Genomic DNA, 19469 nt, shown 5'->3' on the forward strand with positions numbered 1-19469 from the left:
AAAACGAACTATCACAAAGAGAAATTAAGGAAACAATCCCATCAAAAAGAGTAAAATACCTAGGAATAAATCTTACCAAGGAGGTAAAAGACCTGTACTCAGAAAACTATAAGACACCGATGAAAGAAACTGAAGATGACACAAACAGGTGGAAAGACACATTCATGGATTGGAAGAATTAATATTGCTAAAATGACCATACTACCCAAGGCACTCTACAGATTCAGTGCAGTCCCTATCAAAAAACCAATGGCATTTTTCAGAGAACTAGAATAAATAACTCTAAAATTTATATGAAAATGCAACAGGCCCCAAACAGGCGAAACAATCTTAAGAACAAAGCTGGAGGTATCATGCGCCCTGATTTCTAACTATACTACAAAGCTACAGTAATCAAAACAGTATGGCACTGGCACAGAAACAGACACACAGATCAATGGAACAGAATAGAGCCCAGAAACAAACCCAACTTACACGATCAATTAATCTATGACAAGGGAGGCAAGAATATACAGTGGGGAAAAGACAGCCTCTTCAAAAAACAATGTTAGGAAAACTGGACAGCTACATGTAAAATCATCAAACTGGACTACTTTTTTTACAGGAATACACTCAAAATGGATTAAAAACTTATATCTAAGACCTGAAACCATAAAACTCCCAGAAGAAAACATCAGCAGTATGCTCTTCGACATCATCTTAGCAGTATTTTTTTGGATCTGTCTTCTTAAGCAAGGGAAACAAAAGCAAAAATAAACAAATGGGACTACTTCCAACGAAAGAACTTTTCACAGCAAAGGAAACTATCAACAAAATGAAAAGGCCACCTACTGAATAGGAGAAGGTATTTGCAAACAATATATCTGATAAAGGGTTAACATCCAAAATATACAAAGAACTCATACAACTCAACATCAAAAAGCCAAACAACCCGATTAAAAATAGGCAGAGCACCTGAGTAGACATTTTTCCAAAGAAGATATACAGACGGCCAGACACATGAAAAGATGCTGAACATCACTAATCATAAGGGAAATGCAAAACAAAACAATGAGATATAACCTCACGCCTATCAGAATGGCTGACAACAAACAAAAAGTGTTGGCAAGGATGTGGAAAAAAAGGGAACCCTTGTGCCCTGCTGGGGGGAATGTAAATTGGTGCAGCCACTATGGAAAACAGTATGGAGGTTCCTCAAAAAGTTAAAAACTACCATACAATCTAACAATTCCACTTCTGGATATCTTTCTGAAGTAAACAAAAACACTAATTAGATACACAATATAAAAGATACGTGCACCCCTATGTTAATGGCCGCATTATTTACAATAGCCAAGATATGAAAGCAAACTAAGTGTCCACTAATAGATGAATGGATAAGATGTAGTGTGTGTGTGTGCGTGCATGTGTGTGTGTGTGTGTATATATATACACACACACACACACATACACGCACGCACACACACACACACACACACACACATACATACATACACTGGAGTATTACTCAACCGTAAGAATGAACAAAATCTTGCCATTTTCAACAACATGGATGGACCTAGAAGGTATTATGCTAAGTGAAAGAAGTCAGACAAATACTGTATGATTTCACTTAACAAGCGAAAAAACATAACAAAACAGAGAGACTCACAGACATAGAGAACAAACAGGTGGTTGCAGGGGGGATGAGTGAAATAGGTGAGGGAGATTAAGAGGTATACAAACTTCCAGTTATAAAATAAATAGGTCACTGAACATGTTTTAATGTATTCTTCTGGTAATTTCTAATCACACAGATTTTTTTCGTTAACACATTCTCACTGTGAATTTCCAACACGGATAGTGCTCCAAGTCCGCCTGACCTCCTCTTCATTTCAGTTCTCTTCTCGGAAGCACCCTTATTGTTTTTAAACCTATGCATTGATATAAATACACAGGTACATAAAATGAATACAGTGTATTATGTTTTAAACACACATGGCTCTGGAGCTTGCCGTTTTCCCAGGACGCGTGTTTAACACCTTTCCTCGACACTATATACAAAGTGGCAGCAAGTCTAGAAATAGAAATGTTATCGTATCATGTACTGTAACGTGATGTTAACAAGCCACGTAGTTGTCTATGTTTCCGGACGTGGCATTCATACTGTGAAGCTCCATTCCATTGCTGTCCATCGTTTCACAGTATTCCACAGTATGTTTACTTAACCATCCTCATTGGCTGACACAGAAATGACTTCTCTTCTCTCTCGCTTTTCGCCATCACAATATTAGACATCCTTGTACATATCTCTCTTTGGGATAAACACTTAGAAGTAGAATTGGTGGGTCAAAGGTATATGGGGCGTTATTTGTATTTACATGTATACACAAAACCACCTTCTGAGAAGTCTGGACCAGCGTACATCTCCCCCGGTGGACAGTGCCCATAACAGCAGGCTGCCAATGTCACAGCCGTGCTGCCCCGCCCAGCTCTTCCCAAGCACAGCGTGAGCACGCGTGCGGTGCCCTCCTAGGGCCACCTGACAGAGCGCAGGAGGAACAAGGGGGAATGTGCAGACAAAAGGTGAGGAGCACACCTCCTTCCTTCCGGTAGCCCATCCCGCGCTTCCGAGCACGGCACCACTACTTCTGACCCGTTGGCAAGGTTTCCTGGCGCTGGCTGTAAGGCCCGCGCAGCCTAGACCAGCTCTGGGCACCGGCTGTCGTGTGTGACCAACTGCAGCCACGATGGTACTGGAGGCATCCTGAGAAGAGGGACCTTGCCTTATACTGGAACCCCTCCCACAGAAGCCACTGAGAACGGTGATCGAGACTAAGGGCACACCGGGCCGGGACTCACGACTCATCAGAACGTCCGTAGATGGCATTTTCCTCTCAGTCTTGAACGAAGCCTCAGGGTTGAGTTTATTAAATATCTACCATGTGCCCTGCACAAGGTTTCGGGAACTCAGAATTAAGGCACTGCTTTAACAGAGGCTGCAGTGTGGAAGCAGACGGGGTGTAGAGGACGGTCTGGACAGGGTCAGTGGCAGGGGACAGTCTGCGGCCGGAGCTGCCTGCTCTTCCGCCTCCCCTTCCCCTCCGGGTCCCCTCTTCCAGCTCTGCCCCGATACTGTCAATCACTGCTCTGACTCTCCCCTCCCAACGAGGGACAGGAACCATGTCTACCTTGTGCCCCACCGTGCGCCCGCCGGCACAGTGCCTGTCACACAGCGGAGGTTTCATAAATGTCGGCCGGTGGGTAGTGTGGCTGCCGAGAGGGACTGAGTCAAGGTTTCAGCACGTGGGTTTTGCCAGCACAAAAACCTTACTTCCAACATTTTTCTAAGCTATTATGAATGGTTATAACTTTGAGATTGGACCTTAGGCCAAAGTCCATCAGAATAGTCAAATGAAGAACCCTGAAGGTTCACACGTCTAACTACGCAGCAACTCTCAGGCTGGCTCAAAACCCAGGGGAGCAGCACGGCATGCCGGTCTGCGGGCTGGCCTTGCCACAAAATGCACCTCAACACCCTTAAATATTTAAGGGCTGGGTTTTTTTCTTTAGATGATGTTCAGCTTGGTGTTGGCTAACCTTGGTTTTTTTTCTAGAAATATGAAAATTTAGTTAAAGTGGGATGAAGTCTTTTCCCATGAAGGTGTCCGCTTACCTCATTATGGCCTATGCTTCTCGCTCTGTTTCTCTCTCTCAATTCCTTTGCCTACCTATGCTATTTTACTTTCTTGGAAAGGTTTAAATATAGTATCAAATTAGCCTGGCACCTCAGGTAACTTGAAGATAACTTACTCTTCTGGCTGCCTTTCATGGCGCCCCCCTTTTAATATACATACCCTTGCAGATTTTGTAACAACCAAATAAAATTCTAGCAATAAATTGAAAAAAAAGATTACAGCCCATCTTTGCTACTTTCTGTTTCACGAGGCAATTTCTAAACACTGGGTATCTTTAGAACCTTACAGTCATAACTACACAGGACTGTGGGAACACAGTCAGGTGAAAACATCGCATTTTAGTCACCATCAGCCTTTTTCTGTTGCCAGAAGACAAAGCCTTAGTCATGCCTATTTTCATAAAAGAAAGCTTCTTGCACACCATGGTTGATGGCATAATAAGAGCCCACTGCCACCATGCCAATCAAAAGCCCAGAAAATGTGCTTTTTCATGCCTTCATTCCAGCTCTAAGAGTATATCCAAATCACAGATCCTCACAGGATTTTGTCCCAAGGAAACTCAAAATCAAACAAGCCCATTCATTGAGCATCTCAGAGCATATAAGGCATATTAAAAGATCTCAGAAGACCTTTAGTAAATAAAGCTGTTTAAACCAGTTGTGCCCAAAGTTCTGGTTCACAAACACATTTTTTAGTAAGCACATATTTAAAGGACCCCATTTTACTGTCAAGTATTGTTTCTTTGGAGACATGTCTTTTGGGGATAAATACTCAGAAGTAGAATCAGTGGGTCAAAGGGTATATACCATTTTTATTTTAACATATACACCAAGCCACCTTCTAAAAAGTCTGGACCAATGTATATTGGCCACACTGAGTGAATCCAACTGTTTAGTTTTACAAATAAGGGAAATGACTCCCCAAACATTCTTTCTCATACCAAGACTGTGATCAGGAAAAAATTCACAGCAAAGAGCACTCTATAGGGCACCAGCACAAACTGGGCAACCAATCTGACTTATTATCAAACTGCAACTCAGAATTCTGTTTCTGACCATGACAAAGTAAGCAGACTTCTCCTCCTGCCCTAAAAAAACTAAAGAAACTAGAGAAAACCTGAGAGCTGTTTTTGACAGTGGAAAACAGGCAGCTTAGGACTGTGACTACCGAGGGAAGGAAAACAAACATTCACTCTGCTGGGAACAATTTCCAAATCACAAAATGGAGAAGGAGCATAAGAGAGCAACAGTCTTGTTGTGCTGCAGAGATGGGGGCAGAAGAGGTAGGAATTTGTAGGGGAGGGTACCAGAGAAGATAGCAAAAGCCAGACTCCCTCAACGTAACATACATAATGTTCAATGAACAAAAAATTCACTCTGCATGTGAATAAGCAAGGAAAGGTGACATGTGATCTAAGGGAAAACCTGCCAATAGAAACAGACCCTGAAATGACCCATCTGTTGTAATTAGCAGACACGGGCTGCTATCATAAATATGCTATTACTATAAATGCATTCAAAGTCATCAAGAAAAAAGATGGCAGCTATGAATGAACAGATGAGAAATCTCAGCAGAAATGTAAACTATGAAAAAGAACCAAATGCCAATTCTAGAAAAAGTACACTATATAAATGAAAAAATTTTTGGATGGTTACCACAGAATATTGGATATTACCAAAAAAAGGTGTGTGTCTGGGGCGGGGGAGATAAAGTGATCTTAAAGAGAGATCAATAACGATTACCCAAACTGAGGGAAGAGGGAGAACAATTTTTTTTTTTTAAATCACAATCACAAGACAGTATCAAATGGTCTAACATACACATAACTGCAATCCTGGAAGTAGAGGAGGGAATGGGACAGGCAAAAAATGTAAAGAAATGACTGCCAGCATTTCACCCAAATAACATGAAAGCCATAAACATTAAGGATCCCAAGAAGGAAAAATACAAAGAAAACTCCACCTAGGCATATCAGAGGCAAACTGGTGAAAAGCAAATTAACTAGAAAGTAATTGAAAGAAAAAAGACAGATATGGGAGAACTACAAACAACAACAACAAACAGGTTTCATCAGAAACAATGAGGATTAAAAGACGACGTAATAACGTAATCTTTAAGTTGCTAGGGAAAAAACTGTCAATTTAAAATTCTACATCCAGCAAAAATATTTCAAAAATGAGGAGAAAATAAACATATTTGCAGATTTTAAAAAATGGTGGGAGAATTCATCACTGGCAGGTTTGTACAATGAGAAAGGATAAAAGATATTCTTCAGGCTGAGGGGGAAATGATGCAAGTATAAACACAGATCAACAGAAAGAAATAAAGAGAACTAGATATGGTTAATATGTGGGTAAATAGACTATTTTCTTTTCTTAATTTCTTTAAAATAACAGCACTGTACCATGGGGTTTATAACATACATAGGAGTAAAACACATGCCAACAGTAGCAAAAGGAATTATACTAAAACTATAATTGTTCAAAAAAAAAAATTGACAAGTGTTTTTGTAACCTTCAGGAAGTCAAAGGTTTCTTAGAACACACAATATAATAACCACTTTCAGGGACTTCCCTGGTGGCGGAGTGGTTAAGAATCCGCCTGCCAATGCAGGGGACACAGGTTCGAGCCCTGGTCCGGGAAGATCACACATGCCATGGAACAACTAAGCCTGCGCACCACAACTACTGAGCCTGCGCTCTGGAGCCCGTGAGCCATAACTGCTGAAGCCCACGTGCCACAACTACCCAAAGCCCGCGTGCCTACAGCCTGTGCTCCGCAACAAGAGAAGCCACTGCAATGAGAAGCCCGCGCACAGCGAGGAAGAGTAGCCCCCGCTCGCCGCAACTAGAGAACGTCCGTGCGCAGCAACGAAGACCCAATGCAGCCAAAAATAAATAAATAAGCAAACAAACAAATTTAAAAGAAGAAAGTCAAACAACTCATTGGAAAAAAAAAAAGGAAATAATGCATGAAAAGGTGCTCAACTCATTGGTTACCAAGAAATGAAATTAAACCACAATAAGAAACCATTACACGCTCACCGAAACAGCAAAAATCAACAAGACGAACCATATCAAGTGCTGACAAGGATGTGGAGCAGCGGGAAGTCTCGCTGCCAACGGGAGCGCGAGGCGGTACGAGCGCGAGGCGGTACGAGCGCGCCGGGAAACCACTCGGCAGAGTCTCCTACGGCTGAACCTACACTACCCTCTGATCCAGCTACTGCACTCCCAGGTATTTATCTAAGAGAAATGAAAACGTGTGTTCACAAAAGACTTGAACAAGTAGTTCACAGCAGCTTCATTCGTAACAGCAAAGCCCAGAGCGCCTAAGCACCTAATGAGAGAATGAGTAAATGAACCATGAAATAACTGCATCGTAACACATTCCTCTGCAACAAAAATGAGAAGCTATTAACACACACAGTGGTACAGGTCAACCTCAAAAACATGCTGAGAGAAGCAGGATGAAGGGGCAGCTCTCAGCTCTCATGGACCCGTGGGCCGTGCGAGTCCATCTACACAGGCAGGAAACGAGCCTCCAGGGACGGATCCCAGCCCTGGTGGTGGGGGGCGGGGGTACGAGGCAACTTTCAGGGGTGATGGGCGTGGCTAAACATTCGTCAAAACTCACTGAGCAGCACACTTACAATGCGTATTTCTTTGTATCTCAATACAAGAACACTTAAGAAAAATGCAACGGAAGCTTTCTGGGGAGAAAAGGTCAGAAGGATCTGCTGAGAATCGGAGAGGGTTGATTCGTTTTAAAATAAAGGACAAAACAGAATACCTGTTAACTCTTCTTGGGCATTTCTCTGGCTTGATATCCAATTCATAATGATAGATGTCAATTTTTGGAATGTCCATTTCAAAGAAGTTGGCCTGTAACTTGATCGTTCTCCCGGAGGTCCCGAAGTCGGGTCTGGGTGGAGGCTTGAAGGCATACCCTTGGACGGGTGGCGGTGGCGGTGGAGGAGGGGCAAGCACTGGAAACGGCAAAGAGAACCCTGTTACCCAGGGCCCACGCTGAGAGGAGGCTGGCGCCTGCCCCCGGCACGCTGCCCTCCCCACCCCGCTGGACCCCGCCATCCCAGGCCCGCCGGCACTGCCACCCCCTCCTTCCCCCCCCCGAAACTGATGCCCCACCCCGCCCGGGCCACCTCATCGCAGAGCGCCCCAGTGCCAGGCTCAAGGCCCCCCAGAGCGCACCCCTCCTCGGCCACTCGGCCGCGACACTGCCCCTCACCCTCCTTGCTCAAAGGTTTCCCTCCCCGGTCCCCTCCTCGCTCACCGACCCTCTTCACTTCTTCTGACAGCCTCACAGTTCCAGCCCTGCACCCGCAGTTCAAAGTCCTTCCCCCAGGCCTGCGCCTCCACCGGTGAGGCTGTGGTCTACTCCACTGTCAAGACCCTTCGCACACATTCTTCACGGCCAGTTGCTCAACAGTGCTCATCGTTTTACCCGCTTTTCTCTCTAACTCCTCTTTCCCTATCCATCTCTCTCTGCCTCAGCTCGGGTTCCCATTTCATCCTAGTGGGGGCTCGGCTTCCAGGCCCCTCACCCACTTTCCACACATTCTGATCTCACCCTGGCCAGATACCTTCGTGGCCCCCCAGCACGTGGCCCCGACATTTAGGCACTCACGTCTCGGCCTTATCTTCTGCAGCTCTAAGAACCCTCCCCACCAAGAACCAGCCTCACACTTCAGAGCCCTGCACATGCCAGCTCCTGCCCAAGAATCCCGAAGAATCCGTTCACTCCTGTAGCCCTCGCGTGTCCAGCTCACTTCATTGGCATTTCCAGGACGAGTCTGCCGCACCGTGCTGTCATCACACTTGGCTCTCTGCCTGGCTGGCTGGACCACGAGCAGCCTGAGGATCAAGGTCTAAGCGAGCACCTGACGCACACGAGCCCAGAAACACTGGATCCAGCCTTGGGAAAGCCCAAGCTCGGACAGGCAAAGGAAGGTTGCCAAAGTCGCTCACAAAGTGTCCTCTGCCGCGGACCACCGAAGTCACGCAGGAAGGTGTGTGCAACATCAAGAGTCAAGAACGTGGGCTTCCCTGGTGGCGCAGTGGCTGAAAGTCCGCCTGCCGATGCAGGGGACACGGGTTTGTGCCCCAGTCCGGGAGGATCCCACGTGCCGCGGAGCAGCTGGGCCGGTGAGCCATGGCCGCTGAGCCTGCGCGTCCGGAGCCTGTGCTCCGCAATGGGAGGGGCCACAGCAGCGAGAAGCCCGCGTAGCCTCCCAACACCAACACTCACACACAGACCTTGACACTGTGCCCCCGAGTACCACTTCCTACACCACAGTCCCTCTTCCAGGGACTTCCGACAGCTGTGCCTGCGTCAACATGGTACTCAACTACCCCTGCCATCTCTCTCCTGGAAGCCAAGACTCAACACCCCCTTCTCTGCAACAGACCAACCTTTCCACAAAGGAGTCTCAGCAGTAAAGCCAATTCGTTACTTAAAAGTGCTTTATAATATACCTCTTTGGTTACCATGCTTGCCACGTACACTTCTGTTCTCTTTCTCTGCATGTGAGAGATTAAAGATGGGGCAGTGTGAATTGTTAGCAAATGAGACAAAGCCAAAGGGGTAAGACTCATATGGAATTAAAGGGACCCAGACCGTCATGACAGTGTCCCTCCTCCATGACTCTTAAATCCATTAACTTCATCTAGGAGTGCTTCCCCCCCACCCCCGACAGTTAAAAAAAACAAAAACAAAACAAAACAGAAAAACACTTTGTCCCAACTCGAATTTTCAGTAATTCCATTAATAAAATTCAAAGTCGTTTTAGGAAAAGAACCAACGAAAAAAATTTCCGATTAACAGTATACCTTTAATTTTCGCTCAAATATCTTTGCTTCAAAAAAGTTCTCATTTTAAAAAAAATTCCATGCACTGCAATCCCTACTGACATTCACTGGAAACAAAAGTACTCTACAAAAAATAATAGCAGCTGTTCTTACTGTATTTCTGACATAGTAAAACTCAGGGAGTCTTTGAATTACTTGTTTTATACTTTGGTTTCTTTCTATGAGAAAACCAACATGCTCTAAAGGTTATTAATCTCATTGAGCTAAACCATCTGGAGACCTTTGGGTCTCTCTCCACTAAGCTACTATGACTTCATAGATGACATATTCACAGCCTTTCACAACAGTCCATCCCTTCAACAAGCACGCCTGGGTGCCCCTTACGTGCTGGGTAGCGTGCCAGAGACCAGAGATACAAAAATAAACAGAGTTCTCAAGCCGCTCACACATCACCTCCCAGGAGAGTGTCTGAGTGCAGGACACCCAGTGGATTACCGTGTTTACTTCTCCAGAGTCAGCTGGTCACACGGGGTCCTCGCACTGAGGGTCCTGACCACGCCAAGGAGGGGACACCACTTGCTCCCTGGGGACAGATGCAGACTCTGCACTCAGCACTGAGTGCCCACTGACACGAGGTCCCTGTTCTCAGGTGGACTCCCACCCGGCAAGAAGAGTCAAGGTTAAACCTTCGTGTCCCAGGAAACGTCCAGCCACAGAGCCACAGAAATCTGGCCCAGGAACCGGAGCGCGAGCCACACTGAAGGGAGCCCCAGCTTACAAAGCGCTTTCACAGTTTTCTTTCTTGCCGTTGATTTACAATATCATGTAAGTTTCACGTGTACAGCACAGTGATTCAGTTTTATACATACATATATACATTATACACACACACATATTTATACACATGTATGTTCTTTTTCAGAATCTTTTCCCTTATAGGTTATTATATAATACTGAGTATAGCTCCCTGTGCTATACAGTAGGTCCCTTCTGGTTCACGTTTCCTAATTGCGCCTCACAGCTACGGAGCAAAGGGGTCGCCTGTGAACTGTGAAGCTGTCCAAGGCCCAGAGAGTAGTAACACAGCTGGCGTGCCCACTCCATCCCACTCCCCAGGCTGCCCCCGCCCCCGCCCGCCAGCTGTCAGTCCCCAGCCTTACCTACCTCTCAGCAAGGCAGGGTCAGGCCTGGGGCCCACCTCTCAGGCTGAGCCTACGCCTCCTATACCCCCAACACCCACCACTTGGACACAATAAGCCACGGGAAAGAAGGAGAACAGTTCACCAGTTTGCGTCACTAACCTGTATTAATAAAAGCAATGGGGAAAATGCAATGGTAAATTATTTATAAAATATATAATTTCATAAGATATTTCTTCCTTGCTTCTAGATTTTAATAATGAAAATACCGACAGTTCGTGGGGAGCGTATGGAATATAGAGTCACAAGTTAAAGCCCTCTAAGCAGAGGGAACAGGGTGAGGACCTGTGTGGCTTTTTTTTTTCTTTTAATATAGAGTTATTGATTGATTGATTTAGGTTGCATTGGGTCTTACTTGCTGCGCGTGGGCTTTCTCTAGTTGCGGCAAGCGGGCTTCTCATTGCAGTGGCTTCTCTTGTTGCAGAGCACGGGCTCTAGGCATGCGGGCTTCAGTAGTTGTGGCGCATGGGTTCCAGAGCGCAGGCTCGGTAGTTGTGGCGCACGGGCTTAGTTGCTCCGCGGCATGTGGGATCTTCCCGGACCAGGGCTTGAACCCATCTCCCCTGCATTGGCAGGCGGATTCTTAACCACTGCGCCACCAGGGACGCCCAGGACCTGTGTTTCATACCTTTGGGAAGGAAACTCTCCCACCGAGGGTCATGAAAACTGCGCCAGGCCTCAGTCCTGAGACACCTTGGATCTGTTTTTCTGACGCGTAGGGAGTCCCAAGTGTAAACTGCCGAAACAAGCAGGAAGATCCACACACAAAGCTCCGGAGAGGAAGCAGTGGAGCAGTGGAAGCGCAGAGCTCCACCCGTGCTGGGGAAGGGACGCGGGACAGGAGGGGAGAGGGAGGAGCTGTCAGCTCTTGGCCCCGAGGCTAAAAGGAGGGACGAACGAACGGGCACGCGCGCGCGCGCGCGCATGTGACACAGGGGAACCGAAAATCCAGCCCACATCACCTAGAGTTGAGCTCTCCAGGGGCTCCCCTCACACGGCCCGCGGCCCCTCGCACTGCAGCAGGAATGGGGGCTGCCACGCACAGGTGCACCGGACGGGCAGGGAGTCGGAGGGAAAGGGTGAGGAGGAGACGTGGGGAGAGCCCAGAGCACAAGCTCCCTGCTCGGCCTTCTTACCCTGGGCTCCCAGGAGCGGGTGTCACCAACACCTACAAGCAAATGGAAGCCCGAGGCCCAGCCCAAGACGAGGCAGCGTCTGGGGAGGAGTTCACGGAGCTGGCGTTAAGCCAACTGGCTGTGGCGCCGGCCGCCTGCTCAGCGGGGACCCAGCCCCAAGTGCCTACCCACCTTCAGGTGCCACCTCATCTCCCCCGCTCCTGCCATGCTGGCAGGCCGAGCGAGCGCCCCCCAGCTTCCGAGCCCTCTCACATCTCCCCTCTTCACGGAGAAATTCAGGTCTGACCTTCCTGTGAGAACGGCCGGCAGCCCCACCGCCTCGCTGCTCCCAACCCCAGGCAGCCCGCACAGCACACTGCCCACCCGGCAACCCATCCAACAGTTTTGTTTGGAATGGATTTCCCGCGGTTAGGCTTGCCTCTGCACGGGGCAAAACCTTTGGGATCGGGAAGGCAAACGCTTCTTTCTCATCCAGCAACACTGGCTGTCACGGCGGGCAAGGACTCGTCCACAGCAACTACCAGCACAGCCCCAGCACTTCAGTGACTCGGCCACCAGCCCCCGTTCCTGACCAGAGTGCTGCGGGCAGGAGTCCCCGAGCCTGAGAACCCAGCACAGCGTCAGGGACAAAGCAGGCACGAGGGTTTGCCGAGTTGCTGCCGAGGTGTGTTTAAAATTTCCATCGTTAGAGCCACAGCTCAATCAGTGAAAGGGAAACATGTAGTGAATGAGTAATCGACTTCCTGTATGAGTAACCGGCTCATAGAAACCAGAAAGCTTTCAAGAGATTCCACGGGAGGCGAGCCTGTCATTGCACTGGGCGTCCTGCAGAAACCCACGCCCAAGGTCTGGACTGTCGCTGGCCTGTCAGAGGAAGAGGAAGGTCCCAGAGCGGGGCTGTGGGACACCTGCCCTCACCATCTCTTGGCAGCCCCTCGCCAGCGCTGCTCGCCCGTCCCAGCGCCCCCCCCCCCCCCCGAGCGAGGGATGGAGACACACGGACGCAAACCCACACACTCACCCCTCCTCTCTCCCACCCGGAACTGGGGACGCAGGTCACACACCCGAGGAGCCAAGGAGATCCCCTGAGACTGCTGCCTACATGCACCAGCACGGGCAGGGCCCCAAGACACGAGGCGACCTCACGGCAGCTAAGACCCCCTCCAAGAGAAGGAAGTTTGGCCTCCTTCCGAATGTGCCAGGTACCCAAGAGCTCGCGGCGGGGCCATTCTTCACCGACTAGATCATGGGGCCCGCCCTAAAGCAGCACCTGTGGGTAACTTCCACTCAAGGAAGCCGTCTCGTTTCCTTACCCATGATGGTGGACGCGGGCGACTGGGTGAATCTTTCCTACACTGCAGTCTTCTCTCTGATTATCACCCTTATTACAGAAGATGTAGAAAAATACAAAGAAAATTTAAATCATCTGTTACGCCAGAAGTTGACTAACAGGCAAAGCTGGGACTCAGACACAGGTCCTGTTGTCATCAGAGCATGTGAGGTTTGCCACCAAAGCGGAGCTGCCTCAAGTCCTTCTGAGAGAGTAGACAAGGTTTAAATCAAACAAGGGACTTCCTTGGTGGTCCAGTGGTTAAGAATCCACTTTCCAATGCAGGGGACGCAGGTTCAATCCCTGGTTGGGGAACTAAGATCCCACATGCCACGGAGCAGCTAAGCCCATGCGCTCTAGGGCCCACTCCCCTCAACTAGAGAGCCCACACGCTGCAACTACTGAGCCCATGCACCACAGCTAGAGAGAAGCCCGCGCACTGAGACAAAGAGCCTGCGCGCCACAACTAAGACCCCACGCAGCCAAATAAATAAATAAATATATATTTTAAAATACACGCGGGGGACTTCCCTCGTGGTGCAGTGGTTAAGAACCCACCTGCCAATGCAGCAGACACGGGTTCCAGCCCTGGTCCGGGAAGATCCCCACATGCCGCAGAGCAACTAAGCCCGTGCGCCACAACTACTGAGCCCGCGTGCCACAACTACTGAGCCTGTGCACTCCGGAGCCCGTGCGCCACAACTAGAGAGAAGCCCGTGCGCCGCAACTAGAGAAGCTGCGCGCTACAACGAAAGATCCCACGTGCCGCAACTAAGACCCGACGCAGCCAAATAAATATTTAAAAACAAACAAAATTAATAAGAGAGATGCACTAACAGTGCATAATAATCTAGCCTCACCAAGTTCATTCAATTAGCATTTCAGAGCATAATCATAGCTGCCACTTACTGAGGTCTGTGTACCAGACAAGCAGAAAACACAGGGCTGTCTTGTCACGTGGCAGCGGTCACAGACGCCACAATGTACGTTTAAAACCTGAAGCTACTTCAAAATCATGATGTTCATTAGACCTGCTGCTGGACCTTGTTATTAAAGGTGGTAAAGGACCCATTTGTTACTCTGTCACCCTTTTGGTTTGGTATTTTGATAACTATTTCAATACAACCAGTTTTCTTTGTCATCCTATGTATTTTGTTCTTTGCTTTAAAAAACATTATTCTGGAAAGGGATCCATCCACAAGCGTCACCAGACTGACAAAGAGGCTCATGACTGCACACTTTTGGGAACCACCTGCTCTAGGGGCACAGGGTGGCCTCATCTCTAAGCAGAGAGGAGAGTGTTTCGGCTGCTGATAACGTCACAAAACCTCCGTGGTCTCTGTGGCGGTGTGGAGGGTGGGCAGGTCTGACGTCCCTCCACCAGGAACAGCCCTGCAGACAGCACCACGCCCTGCAGGCCCACAGGGGCTCTGTCTCCATGGCTGCCCTGAGATCACCCATCCCTGACGTGATGTGAGCTCACGATTTACCGGCTGCCATGACAACAGGCTCTCCAGGCTTCTTCTGCTCATCACACGGGCCCGCCTACCACGCTGCTGAGTTGGGAATCAGAAATCAGACATCCTGATAAGGCCTGACAGCAGTGCCCCAGGGCCCACGGCTCTACCCGCGCTGGGCACCTAGGGCCATGGGAGCGGATCCTGGGAAGAAGCAAGGCAAAAACTCCCTGATGACCAGTGTGGAAATCAAGCTGTCCCAGGGTGAGCAAGGGGACAAGCATAGTTGTTCAGAGAAGCTCTTCATTCCAAATGCTGTTTTCTAAGTACTTAGGCACATGGAACTGAACTTTCAAAAAACTGCAAACCACATTAGGTCAGGCACCCGGATCTGGAATCCGCTTGGCCTCCGCCCCTGCCCCTTCACTCCAGCTTTCACGGCGCATCTGCTGTTACAAGCACAAACGCAAAGGTCTGGGTGCCAGCTTATACCATCAGGCCGAGAACAGCATTCCTGACCACGGTCGACTTGAAATAAATCACAGAACCTGAAGGCTGGAGTCACCTTGGACAATCTTGGAGACCCAGAGGAGACAGCAACTCACCCCCACCTGCTCTAAGCCATCAACTGTGAGCCGGATCTGGGCAGGTCTGGGGGCCTGGTCTCGGGGAGGCCCAGGAAGCAGCACAAAGGTACCAAGCAGCAAGCACCAGGACTGCCCAGAAGGGGCCCAGGGCTGCCGGCCACGGCCCGGCCCAGCCCCGCCCCTTCCACCACATCTTACTACCCAGAGCTGCCGGCTCCGGCCCCGGCCCCGCCCCGGCCCCGCCCCTTCCACCACATCGTACTATGAGTTATCTGACATTCAAAAACAAAAAGATCTGCGTGACTGTTCGCTCCTGGGTGACTGAAATGTTCCTTAAGAAAAGCCCAAATGACGTTCCTGTCTGCACTCACTGGCTGTTCCGTGCTGCTTGAACTTGGGCCACAGCCTTGCTGGGAGGCTGGAGGGTGGGGCACTCCTCCAGGAAGTGAGCCCAGCACACCAGCACCCACGTCTCAGTGGGGCTGGGATCAAAGATTTGCCACCCAGATACCAGGAGGCCATTGTAAAGCTCTTTCCAGAATCTCAAAGTAAGCGTCTGTATTCAAAGCCATGCATCCCCTATTCTCCTTTTAGAATTCTGTTTTCATTATATTGGGTATCACAGCCAGAAACTATGAAGGCAAAAGAAAGTGATAAAAACAGCTCAGGGCTGTCCAGCCCTTCCACGCCACGCCCGGGGCCAAGCCGGTGTGGACATCAGCTCCCTGATGCTTCGCTGTGTGGAGGATGGGTGGCGTGTCAGGCTCCCCGGGCCAGGCCTGGGGCGGTGTGTCTCCTCATAGGCTAGAAGAGCTCGTCAGGCACAGACCAGAAAGCAGGTGCCGACAGACCAGCACTCTCCCGCTGAAACCAGGACACACGGTTACCACGGACCAAATCCACCTGCTGCCTACACAGGCAGGGCTCGCTTGTGGCCACCGAAACTGACTGAACTGCATTAAACAATCCCAGCAGCCTCTTTGCTGAAGTGAGTGGAAGCAGTGTCAGGACGAAGCACTAAGAATGCAGACAGGCACGCCTGCTGTCAGCTGGAGATCAAGTCAAACATGACCGCAGCGTTAGACCCAGGCGACCGACAGCCAACTGTGAGCAGGGAAACAAACCAAACCCAGTTGAGTTCCCGGAGAAAGGGACCGTCTGACCAGACACAAGGACCCAGGAACGCTCGCCCACACGCACGTCCGGCCCGAGTGCCCTGCCAGGTGGAGCTGGGATGGAACCCAGGCCGAGACACAGACACCTCCGCCTGGCCCGGGCCTCGCTCCTGCTGCCCCGCGAGCTCAGAGTCAGCTCGGGGCAGGGAGGACCCAGGTCCGGTCACTGCAGGAGGACTTGCTCTCAGCAGCGTCTGGTGCCACCAGCGTTCCGATGGGATAGTCAACGTCAGCCCAGAGCGCAGGGGCTCTGGGGACACCCCACAGCAGAGGCTGACCATCAAGCCCCGCTGACGCCCCCAGGCCTGCAGGTCCCAGCCCGGGCGTGAGCCCCCATCCCCCAAGCCCACAGCAGCCCAGAGGACTTTCTTCCTCCTCGTGCCCTCGGGCAGGCTTGCACAGCAACTCCTCTAGATGAAGAGGAAGGGCGGGCTGGGCGGAGCCCGGCGACACAGTGGCAGCCTCCCCAGACCGGGGAGGGGATAGGGACAGGCCCTGCAAGGAAGGCAGCCAGCCGTGGTCTGCAGACCTGTTCTCTGTAAATGTGTCACCCTCGCGCGGGCCACCGTTCCTGTAAGCCTTTCACGTCTTCCGCTCTCGGTGGAAATTCCCACCTGGTTCTTGGTAACATGCAAAGAGAGGGCCCCGAAGGCGGCCTGAACAGGGAGCTGTGACCCCAGGGGCAGACGCGCCCAGGTGAGAGCCGGCCCCAAAGGCCCCAAAACCCTGAAGATATTCAGCCTCTCCCAGGGAGCATGCAGCTTGCACGGGAAGAGGCCACAAGCCAGACGGACCACTGAGGATTCATTACAAGACAAGCACCCAGCTACCCTCGTATCAGTGACTAATATTAGTCTCTATTTTTGTTGCAAATTCAAAGAACTTTGTCTACGATGGGGTTTTTTTGGTTGTTTTTTTTTTTTAAATAAATTTACTTATTTATTTATTTATTTTTGGCTGCGTTGGGTCTTCGTTGCTACGCATGTGCTTTTTCTAGTTGCGGCGAGCGGGGGCTGCTCTTCGTTGCGGTGCGCGGGCTTCTCATTGCAGTGGCTTCTTTTGTTGCGGGGCATGGGTGCGGAGCACGGGCTTTAGGCACGCGGGCTTCAGTAATTGTGGCACGTGGGCTCAGTAGTTGTGGCGCACAGGCTTAGTTGCTCCACGGCATGTGGGATCTTCCCAGACCAGGGCTTGAACCCGTGTCCCCTGCATCGGCAGGTGGGTTCCTAGCTGCTGCGCCACCAGGGAAGTCCTACAATGGGTTTTTAAGTGGGCTTTTGTGGTTAACCTGAAACTCCCATCAGCATTAAAAACACAATCTTCTTTGAGGAACAGTCCCCAAAGCCACCCCTGTGATGTGTGAAAAGAAAACTTTTTTTTTTTTTTTTTTTTTTTTGCTTGCGGTACTGCTGTGGCCTCTCCCATTGTGGCCTCACTGCTCTCACTGCTGTGGCCTCTCCCATTGCGGAGCACAGGCTCCGGACGTGCAGGCTCAGCGGCCATGGCTCACGGGCCCAGCCGCTCCGCGGCATGTGGGATCTTCCTGGACCGGGGCACGAACCCGTGTCCCCTGCAACGGCAGGCGGACTCTCAACCACTGCACCACCAGGGAAGCCCCAGAAAACTTTTTTTCTCATAGAAAATGTTTTAATGAACTTTCCCTCTTAACTTAAAAATGCCCCCTCTGATTCACCATCTGTCTTTACTCAACAATATCAGAAATACTATAATTAACACGAGGAAGGATTAAAGAAATACTTGTAAAATACAAATTACCTCCTACAGAAATGTCCCCCAAATGGCTGATATGACATTATTGTGGACTAGGGGTTCTTTGAAGCGTTTGTCAGAAAGTTTGGAAGCGCTTTACAAAAAAGCCCCGTGAAAACAGGAAAGCGATCATACGTGCATTTCTCCCACACATTTCTCTGCAGCACTTACTAGTTCTGATTTTACAGTTATCTTGTGACTTTCTGATTAGTAACTGCCTTTCCCACCAACATAAGCATCACCAGGGCAGAGGTTAGGTCTGGTTTGGTGCAACTGTTTAATGAATGACTGAACAAACGAGTGCACAGATGAAAAAAGAATAGCTCAGTGTCACACCCACTGTCGGGAGAAATGCCTTTACTGATTTATAACTCAATGCCAAGTGTTTTGTGGCAAAAACATGAGGCATTCACGCGAGGACTACCATTCCGCCTTTGGTGAGCAGCCTTGCCCCCTTCCAACTCAAGAGGCCGGCACTGACCAAGCACCCGCTACGCTCCGGGCACGAGATTTCAGGTGCCTCCTCGTCGTTCTCACGTCCACCCTCTCGGACACTGTCTTCACTCCACAGGTGAGGAACCAGGGCGGCAGAGAGGGCACCATGCCCGCCAACCGCAGTGCCGACGCCAAAGCAATCCCTGCTGAGCCCTCCGCCAAAGCAATCCCTCGCCTCCTCCAGCCTCCCTTACGGAAGAGTTCACATGACATCTCTCATACTTCAGGAAAGTCTTCTTCTCCAAAGAACCCAGATCCTTTTCATCACCCCAGACATTCAGGAATCTAACCTATCATCCCTCTAAAGCAGCTGGGAAAGTTCAGAAAACCCAGTTTAGTGCCCTTTTACCTTAACTACTTCATCCCAGTTACCTGGAACACCTCTCAGTACCTACAGAAAATGGGTGATTTCTCTTTGTAATACGTATATTATTATTCTGAGCTCCCATAATAATTCAGGAAGTAACAGCCACCACTAGTGCACCAGGCACGTACACTGTGTATCACGTGTATCATCTCGTCTAGTCCTCACCCTGGGTAAGGCAAACAGGATCCCGCTTTACAGACGGGAAACCGAGGTGACCAGAAGGTGAGTGACAGGCAAAGCCGGGACTCGGACACAGGTCTTGCTGCCCTCACGGCACGAGAGCTTTGCTAGCAAGCCGAACTGCACAGCGCTCAGTGCCCTCCCCGAGATCTGCATGGCCAGCCCCACGCCAAGCACCTCCACACACCGGCTCCGACTCACTCACTGGGCATCACCTGAGTACCCTCGACTCCCCTGTTCTCGGGGTGCCCACCTTCAGAACGGGGCG

General features: G+C 49.8%; 1 protein-coding gene and 1 long non-coding RNA gene across 9 annotated transcripts in view; one reads left to right on the forward strand and one right to left on the reverse strand.

Annotated features, from left to right (window-relative positions):
* Positions 1 to 19469, reverse strand: part of AGO2 (argonaute RISC catalytic component 2) — a 110959-nt gene that overhangs the window by 53340 nt on the left and 38150 nt on the right. The window contains exons 1-2 of one of the 8 annotated variants that reach the window (XM_073794796.1): positions 9173 to 10571; positions 7470 to 7665 (exon numbers count right to left, since the gene is read on the reverse strand). The exons of 1 other annotated variant lie outside the window; for it this stretch is intronic. In XM_073794796.1, the coding sequence (XP_073650897.1) occupies positions 7470 to 7665; positions 9173 to 9320 (344 nt within the window). In that variant the 5' untranslated portion in view covers positions 9321 to 10571. Of the gene's footprint in view, positions 1 to 7469; positions 7666 to 9172; positions 10576 to 19469 lie in introns of those variants that run through there. 6 more of the 8 variants (XM_073794794.1, XM_033842831.2, XM_033842830.2 and 3 more) reach the window with 6 other exon arrangements.
* Positions 10242 to 11052, forward strand: LOC141276956 (uncharacterized). Its single transcript, XR_012327441.1, has 2 exons — positions 10242 to 10330; positions 10895 to 11052. It is a non-coding gene; the product is annotated as an uncharacterized lncRNA (long non-coding RNA).

The sequence above is a fragment of the Tursiops truncatus genome, chromosome 17, assembly GCF_011762595.2.
Source record: "Tursiops truncatus isolate mTurTru1 chromosome 17, mTurTru1.mat.Y, whole genome shotgun sequence".
Classification (NCBI taxonomy): Eukaryota; Metazoa; Chordata; class Mammalia; order Artiodactyla; family Delphinidae; genus Tursiops; species Tursiops truncatus.